This window comes from Chlorella variabilis (assembly GCF_000147415.1).
Source record: "Chlorella variabilis unplaced genomic scaffold CHLNCscaffold_6, whole genome shotgun sequence".
Classification (NCBI taxonomy): domain Eukaryota; kingdom Viridiplantae; phylum Chlorophyta; class Trebouxiophyceae; order Chlorellales; family Chlorellaceae; genus Chlorella; species Chlorella variabilis.
The window spans coordinates 723,030-731,277 of NW_005435082.1; the positions used below are offsets into that span (position 1 = coordinate 723,030).

An 8,248-nucleotide genomic window follows, 5' to 3' on the forward strand; every position below is an offset into this window, starting at 1 on the left:
CATCAGCGCTGCTGTCGCCCCAGCCCCTCCTGCCCCACGCCGGGCGAGGCGCCGCCGCCCAGCAGCGCGTCGGCGGCCGCCGCCAGGCGTGCGGGGGTGCCAGACGTCGGTTCCGCTTCCGCCGCGGCCGGGCGGCGGCCGCCAGCTGCTGCTGCGCACGCCGAGCCGCGGCCAGCTCCTCATTCAGGCGCCTGATCTCATGCTTGAGCGCCGCCTTGTCGCCGTCGGTGTCCTCATTTACCACAGCCTGCAGACCAGGGGGAGGAGGGCGAAACCGGAGGTGAGCCGGTGGGATGCCAGCCAGCGGGCACGCACGCGCAGTCCAGCAGGCCGGCAGAGCTACCCCGCCAACCGCATGCCCCCCCACTCCTGCATTCCTCGCAAAGCCGAGCGCTCCCAGGCACCAGGCAGCCCCAGGGGTGACCTGGTTCTTGATGCGCTTGGCCTGGTCGGCAAAGCGCAGCGTGGAAAGCGTCTCCGCCACGTTCACCGCCGCCGGCGACACGGCGGCCACCAGGCACGTCTTGGCGTTGCCGCCCAGGCTGTCTTGCAGCAGGTAAGTGAGGCGGGAGTCGCGGTACGGGATGTGGCGGCCGCGGCCCTGCAAGGGCGGGGCGGCGAGGGGGCAGGGGCGGCAGGATTGATTGCGCCCTGTCCTGCTGGGCACGCGCCTGCCAGCGGGGAGGGCCGCTCAGCTGCCCGCCGACTTCCAACCACCCGCTGACGCTGCGACGGAACCAGAGCTTCCCCGCTGCACGCCCTCTGCCCATTCCCTCCTCCCCGCTCCCAGCCCCCAACCCATCTGCCCCGCAAGCCCGTGGCCCCCGCTGGCACAGCCCCCCAGCCCTGCGCGCCACCCACGTGCTGCTGGTCCACCAGGGACATGATGACGTTGCCCAGCGCAGAGAGCGACTTGTTGATGGCGGTGGCTTCCTTCAGGCGCTCCCCCTGGGCCCCGCTGGCCTTCTGCCGCTCGCTGCCTGCAGGGGGAGGAGGTGGCGGCGCGGCCAGGCGCGTCGGCAGCCAGGCAGGGCGAGGGCGAGCGGGGCAGCTGGGGCTGGCCGCCGGCCACCGACACCTGCTGCAGGGCAGGCACGCCGCTGCTGCTGGCGGCTGGGAGAGGGCGCCTGCGCTGAGTCGTGCCAGAGGGGTGCAGGCAGCAGGCACGCCTGCCCGGCAGTACAGGCGGGACGGGAGGTACCAGGCGCCCCACCTGCCAGGTCCACCAGGTGCAGGCGGCTGCAGCGGATGTGGGAGGTGCCGTACTGGTCAACCGTCTTGCTCTGCAGCTTGCAGGTGAACACGCTGCAGGGGGGGAGAATGGGGAAAGGGCGCAGAAGGAAGCGGGAGGCTCAGGGGCGGGGCAGCCACAGCTCACACCGCGGAAGGCAGAAGCAGCGGAGGTGGGGCTGGGGCAGGAGGCACAGCACAGCAGGGCCATCGCTCGAGTGCGCTTCGACCACAGCAGGCGCAGCATGGCGCAGCAGGCCCCGGCAGCACCTGTGCGACCTGCTGGACCGCTCATTCATGTTGGTCTCCCCCACCCGCCGGTTGGCCTGCCCCGTGCGCAGCAGCGCCACCACGTCCTCCACTGCGGGCCAGGCGCAGCGCCGCACGCCAGGCTGTGATGCATGGGGTGCGGGGAACGCTAGCAGGCTGCGCTGCCAGGCGCGTGTGGAGAAGCACCACCAGCAACACTGGCAGCAGTCGGCAGCCGACCTGCGCACCGTGGAGCCATCCTGCTCGACACGCAACCATCCATCTGGCCCACCCAGCCCGCCCAGCCCCACCGTGCCGCCCCGCACCCACCGCGGTACACCTCGTGCGCCGTCAGGTTGCTGACGTACTGCCCCTCCAGGTTCTCCCGCACATGCAGGTTGGTGCGGGATGGATCCAGCAGGTCGGTGATGGTCTCATTGTAGATCTCTGCTTGGGGTGAGGTGAGGGGGCAGGGCGGGGGCAGAGGACAGGTGGCTCGGGCCGGTGCGAGGAGCCAGGAGCGGGCATGCCACGGCGTGGGCCCCGCGCAGGCGCCTGGCATGCTAGCAAGGCAGGAGACCACGCACTGGGGCGGCCCCGGCGGCAGCTCACCCAGGAAGGAACACTCCAGCAGGAACTTGCCGCCGCCCCGCGCGATGCGGGCAAAGAGGTGCTCGAAGACGCGCTGGATGAGGCCGCGGCTGTCGTCGCGGGCGCCGGCGCCGGCGCCGCCGGCGCCGCCGGGCGCGTCGCCCTCCTCGCCGCTGCCCCCCAGCATCGTGTACGTCTTGCCGCTCCCGGTCTGGCCGTAGGCGACTGCAGGCTAAGGGGAGGCTCAAAAGTTCAGTGAAGGACAGCATTGCATGTTGGACCGCTCTCACCAGAAGCAGCCCCAGCATCCAGCAGCGCTAGCGCACGCCCAGCAGCACAGCATGCCGTCACGGCCAGCAACAGCCAGCAAGCAGGCGGGCTGCGTGGCGCACATATGCAGCCGTTGTAGCCCGCTAGGCAGTTGTCGACGATGGGCTTGCCCGTCACTGCAGGACAGGGCGCAGGCGTGCCAAAGCGTGGAGCTGGCTGCCGCCGCGAGGGACTCCCGGCCCCAGGACCTGCCAGCCGCGCACCGCGGCAGCAGGGCAGGGCAACACAGCAGGCAGGCATGCGGGCAGGCATGCCTGCATGTTGGGCCGCACCTGTGAATATAGTTTCCTGGTTGGTGGCATCCCCCGCCACATAGTCGAATGAGAATGTGTGGGGCTCTGGGTGGGAGGCCACCCGCACCGCGCTGCTGCCCACCGGCTGCACCACCACGCCGCCGCCCAGGGTGCTCTCCCGGTCGTTGCGGGGCCGCACGCGCAGCACGACGCGGATGTTGTCGGAAGCGTCGGTGAGCGCACCGCCGTCGGCGGCGCTGGCAGCAGCGGCGTCTGCCTGCTGCTGCTGGTGGCCGAAGCGCGAGGTCTGGCGTGCGGGCGTGCGCGCTGGCGTGGAGCCCAGGCGCGAGGGCTGCATAGCAGGGCCAGACGGGCTGGACCGTGCCAGGCTGGCCTCCCGCTGCAGGCGGGACCCCTTTGGCGGCGAGGCGGCGCCATAGTTGAGCGCCCGCGGCTGCAGGCAGGAGTTTGAAATCACCTCGAAAGAGTAGAGGGGGCACGCAGCCCAGCACAGCCCAGCGGCCCTCTCTGACAGCCGGGCTGTCGGCAGCTGCAGGAAGGTGCCGCGGCATGCCATGGGGCCCCCACCCCCACGGCGGCCTCACCGTGCCGCTGGCCGTCACGTCAGCAAATGCCTGGCCCTTGCGGGAGCTGCCTGGGGGTCCCAGGCCCGGTGTGAGGAGCCTCTTGGGTTGGAGGGGGCTGTTGTTCTCGTCCTCCAGACCCAGCCGCCGGCTCCCAGACTTGTCCGAGCTGCGCTTGCCGCCGCTGAGGGCCGCCAATATGGCGGTCTTGAACTTCATTGCTTCTCTACGCCCGACAGCTCTGGTGCTCAGCCCCACGCGTCATAGCGAGGCCCCAGGGACCCCGCAACCGAGTCCTGAAACTGCCCTTGAGGCGTGCTGGGGGCCCGAGGGGCCACACGTGGAGAAAAACCTTGCCCTGCTCCGCCTGCTGCGCGGAGTTGTCTTCCAAAGCTTGCCCAAAGGCCATGGCGCGTCGAATTCAGGTTTGCGCGGGCTTGGCAAGCACGTCCCTGCCTCCTGGATCACTTGCCAGCGCCGGAGATGGCCGCGAATTGGGAATCGTCGTCGCTTCGCTTTCCCGCGCCTGGCGCGCCCTGGGAGCCGTACGAGCAGCAGTATGAATCGGGAGGCTACTACGCCACGCCGCCGGCGCACCAGTGGGCTGCCGCCGACGGCTACCCCGCCGCCCCGGCACAGCCTCCCGTCTTCTTCACAGCCGGCCAGCTGACCTTGGCCAGCTCGCCCTCCAAGAGCGGCGGATGCCACTCCGACCACTCCACGCCCGGCAGCAGCGGCAGCGCAGCGGCGCACGGAGCGGCGCACGGCCCGCCGCCGCCGCGCCAGCACCAGCAGCGCCTGACGCCTGCCACACCCGCCTACACTCACCAGCTGGAGCTGCACAATGCCGAGCTGCTGCGCCAGTGCCAGGAGCTGCAGGTGGGTGGGCGAGTGGGGCATCAGGACAGCCACGTTCCATCGCCCGCTCGCTTGCAACCCGCCACTGTGCCGCTGGCTGTGCTTGGGACCCAACCTTAGGCAGCCTGCTTACGTCAATGGTGCATGCTGCCGCCCACAGGAGCGCCTGGAGGCTGCAGCAGCTGCTGCAGCGGAGCGACAGGACTCGCCCGCCCGCAGCGGCGCCAGCACCCAGCTGCCCGGCGGCGACCTGGATGCCGAGCGGCGGCTGGAGCGGCGGCTGGCAGCCAAGCAGCGCGAGGCGGAGGCCGCCGCCGCCGCGCTGGCGGCCGCGCAGCAGCAGGTGGCGGCGCGGGAGGCGGAGGTGGAGGCGGAGCGGCGGCGCGCTGCTGAGCTGGCGGATGAGCTGGCGCACAGCAGGGACGACGCGCTCAAGGTGAGCGGGTGGCTGGCTGTGGGGTGGCTGGGGGGCATCGCCTCGGTGCCATGCCTCATCTACTGAGTGTTAGCTGCCCCGCTGCCGTTGCCGATCAAGAGGCCTGGCGCTCCCGCCCCGCTCCCTTCCCCTCCTCTCCCGTCTGCTGCAGCGCGAGAAGGAGGTCAAGGCGCTGCAGCAGCGGCTGGAGGCGGCCACCTCCCACGCCGGGCTGCTGGACGACTCGGCGGCGGCGCTGCGCCGCCAGGGCGGCGAGATGGGCAAGGCGCTGGCGCAGCGGGATGTGGCCATACGGGGCCTGGAGGAGCGGCTGCAGGCGCTGCAGGTGGGGGCCGCGTAGCCGTGGCCGCCACGCCTGGCGGGCTGCAGCCTTCCGTTGACTGGCCGGCGGCGGGGGAGCACCGCGGCGGCGCGCACGCTCGCGTGCTGGGTCCCGGGATGCCGTGCCGCAGACGCTGCTTCCTGCGGCAACCACGCGGCCGGCTTGCCCCCCGTGCCGCGCGCAGGTGTCGCAGGGCAGCAGGGATAGGCAGCTGGAGGCGGCGGCTGGGGAGCGCGAGGCGCTGCTGCGGGACAACGCCGCGCTGCACCGCCAGGCACAGGCGCTGCAGGTGGGAGGTGGCCGCCTGATGCCTGGCTTGGCTGCCAGCTGGGTGCCTCCTTGTCACTCATATAGTGTACCAGGGGGGTTGTGTGTGCTTGTACGAGGCCGGGGAGTCAACAGTGCCTGCTGCGTGCTTGCCGTTTGGCTTGCAGGCGGAGGTGCGTCGGCTGGAGGCTGCACTGGCAGAGGCGCGCGGCCAGGCGGCGGCGCTGCGCAGCCGCAGCCGCGAGCTGGAGGTGGTGGCAGCCTCGGCTGCCGCGGCGGCCGCCGCCGCGGCCCAGCGCGGCAGCGGCACCACCCCGCCTGCCAGCGCCACGAGCGGCCGCCAGCTGGAGGCGCAGCCTGGGGGCGGCGCCGACGGCACGTCGCCGGCAGCGCAAGGCCAGCAGCCGCGCTGGGCTGGCGCGGAGCACGGCGGTGCTCCCCATGGCAGCGGTGCCGGCTTCAGCGAGCACCACCCTCACCAGCAGCAGCGCCTGGCGCAGCTGCCCGGGCCTGGGCCCGCCGGCCGCCACAGCTACGCGCCGCAGCCTCCCTTTTCAGACGAGGGCAGCTTTGGCGGCGGCTATGCTGCGCATGGCAGCCACGGCCCGGCCAGCTGGTTCGGAGGACCCAATGTGGAGGAGGAGGAGGAGCAGTCTGGCATGGTGAACCCTCGGGCCAGCTTGCAGGCGCTGCCGTACCGCGCCGCGCCAGCTCACCCGGTGCACCCACAGCAGCAGCGGCAGCACCAGCACCAGGACCATGCTTTCCAGCCCCAGCACCAGGTGGCGGCGGAGGCCGTGAGCGCCGGCTGCCCAGACGGGGCGCTGCGCGTCGTGTTTCAGCGCCACAACCAGCCCGCCGCCGCGGCCGGCGCCCGCTACACCTCAGCTGCTGGCCCCGCTGGCAGCGACACTTGCAGTGTGTCCAGCCGTGCTGGGCCGCCCTCCGTCTCCTCGCCGTTTGTGGCGCAGCCGGGTGGCGGGGAGGAGGAGCGGGAGCTGACGGCACACCTGCAGTCTGTGGGACTGGGCACTGGGCCTGGCGCTGCCAGCCCATTCGGCACAGACGACACCCTCCAGGTGAGCCTCCAGGGGTCAGGTAGCCAGGTCTTCGGCACGTCGCTGGCAGCCTGGAACAACATATGAACCACAGCGGCGGCGCTGTTGGCACTCCCGGCACACCCAGCACCTGCCCCGTCGCGCTCCCAACGCCTCTTCTACCCTGACGCCCGCCGCGCTGTGCGTGCTGCGCCGCGCTGCGCCGCGCTGCGTGCAGGACATGCTGGCCCGCACGCAGGCGCTGGAGGGGCGCCTGCTGGCGCTGAATGCGGAGAGGAACGAGCTGGAGGCGGAGAGCGCGCGCATGCCCTCCCACACCGCCGGCCGCACGCTGCAGGTACACACACACACCCACACACACCGCCGCCTTCGTCTGCTTGGGGCAGGGCGGCCTGCTTGCTGGGGTGGCTTGTTAGCAAAGGCTGCAGCAAAGAGTGGCTGCGGGTGTGTGCTGAACCCGAGCTGACCAGTTTGCATGCGGCCTGCCTGGGGCCGGCGGTGGTGGCTGCAGGAGCGCAGGCGCCGCGCCGAGGTGGAGCGCCGCCTGGAGGCGATCGGCAGGGAGTGCAGCAATGTGCGCCTGCAGCTGCGCCGGCTGGGCGTGAAGTGAGGGGCTGCGGCAGTGGCAGCTGTGTGGCTGCTACATTGGCGCAACAGGAAGTAATGAAAGAGGTAGACTTAAAGAAGAAGTACTAATAAATACGATTTGGAAGGTGGCGAGCAGCTCCCTACAGTGGTTGGGGGTGCCTACACTGGCGTGTATGGGCTTGGGAAAAGAGGAAAATGCAAGGCGGCAAGGTTGAACACGAAAGTATGGCTTGGGTCATTCGTAAAGATTCATAAGGAGGGGAATGTGCGGGAGGGGAAAGGGCCACCGTGGTCCAGCTAGCGGGTGGCGTGTGGGTCAAGGCAGACGGCAAGGGGGTGCTTGGAAGAGGCATGGGGCGGCTTGCCGCAGCAGGTGAAGGGGGACACATAGTTTGCCCGCTCATGTCACTCGTGGTATGGTGTGGGCGGCTGAGGGGCGAGATGAACGACAGGTGGAGTACCAGATGTGCGCCTGCAGGGCTCCAAAGGAGCAGGGCTCCAAAGGAGCCCGAGACTGTTGGACACCACGACACAGCGCTGCACGCCAGCTCAGCCGCGCGCCAGCTCAGCCGTGCACCACGATGTACTGCACAGCACGGCGCAGCAGCGGCGCCATCAGGTGCCACACCCCAAACGCAACAGGGACGCCAATGAGTGGCGGTCTGATGGACCGGGCATGCGCACAGTGTACGCGCTCGCCCCGTATATCTAATAATCCAGCAGAAAACCAACAACCGCCGCAGCCAGCCAACAGGGTGCCCGCCCGCCCGCGCCTCACCATGTACATGGCCGCCACTGCGGGCACGCAGTACATGCAGTAATCGCCCAGCGTGGGCAGCGTGCCCAGCGCGCGCAGGCTGCGCTGGCCCTCGGAGGCGGCGGCCGAGCCCTGGCCCGCGCGGCGGCAGCGCTGGGCGAAGAAGGCGCAGCGCAGGCGCAGCTCCGTGACCCAGATGTACAAGGTGGGGAGCAGGAAGCCGAGGAGAAGCAGGCTGCGAGGCAGGCGGGCGGCGGGGGGTGGGGAGGAGAACGAGTGAGCGGCATGCAGGAACTAGCTCGGTTTGAAGAGCCGCTTGCGCGGGCAGGGCAGGCCACGCAGCACGCCTGCATAGCAGAGCGCCGCGCAGACGCCAGCCATGCAGGCTGCCGGGCAGGCAGGCAGGCAGGCCAGCGCAGGGCCGCACCTGAGCGGCTGGTACTGGAGGCACAGCTCCGCTCCCGCGGCCGCGGTGGCGGCGGCGGCGGCGCGCGAGCCGGCCGCGGCCTGCAGCGCCGCGCTCCTTGCGGCAGCGGCCGCTGCGGCGGCGGTGGCGGTGGCGGTGGCCGACGCCATGCACGCCGCCCGCACCGCCTCCGCCGCCTCCTTGGGCGCCGCCAGCACGGCGGCGGAGCAGGTGCGCCCCGCGGCCACCGGCACCAGCAGGCGGTGGTAGGCGCGCAGCAGGGCCAGGGGCGCCAGCCGGCGGAGCCGCCGCTTGATGCGCGCCGCCAGGCCGGCGTAT

General features: G+C 71.2%; 3 protein-coding genes across 3 annotated transcripts in view; 1 reads left to right on the forward strand and 2 right to left on the reverse strand.

Moving 5' to 3' along the window:
- Positions 1–430: 430 nt before the first annotated feature.
- On the reverse strand, positions 431–2,793 carry CHLNCDRAFT_10198 (hypothetical protein; the record flags this gene model as incomplete). Its single annotated transcript, XM_005849244.1, has 8 exons — positions 431–601; positions 862–980; positions 1,214–1,305; positions 1,501–1,556; positions 1,772–1,929; positions 2,092–2,295; positions 2,463–2,516; positions 2,673–2,793. Coding segments are annotated over 8 exons (975 nt in total), but the record flags the coding sequence as incomplete, so codon positions are not given.
- Positions 2,794–3,700: 907 nt separating this feature from the next.
- On the forward strand, positions 3,701–6,768 carry CHLNCDRAFT_143629 (hypothetical protein; the record flags this gene model as incomplete). The annotated part of the gene is made up of 7 exons (XM_005849034.1): positions 3,701–4,096; positions 4,236–4,511; positions 4,663–4,836; positions 5,018–5,122; positions 5,268–6,179; positions 6,376–6,495; positions 6,670–6,768. The coding sequence occupies 7 exons, from the start codon at positions 3,701–3,703 to the stop codon at positions 6,766–6,768; spliced, it is 2,082 nt and encodes a 693-aa protein (XP_005849096.1).
- Positions 6,769–7,311: 543 nt separating this feature from the next.
- CHLNCDRAFT_143630 (hypothetical protein) overlaps positions 7,312–8,248 on the reverse strand; it is a gene marked incomplete at both ends in the record, with an annotated part of 2,354 nt that continues 1,417 nt past the window's right edge. Inside the window, 3 exons of the mRNA XM_005849245.1 lie at positions 7,312–7,332; positions 7,525–7,738; positions 7,931–8,220. Of these exons, the coding sequence (XP_005849307.1) occupies positions 7,312–7,332; positions 7,525–7,738; positions 7,931–8,220 (525 nt within the window). The remainder of the gene's footprint in view (positions 7,333–7,524; positions 7,739–7,930; positions 8,221–8,248) is intronic.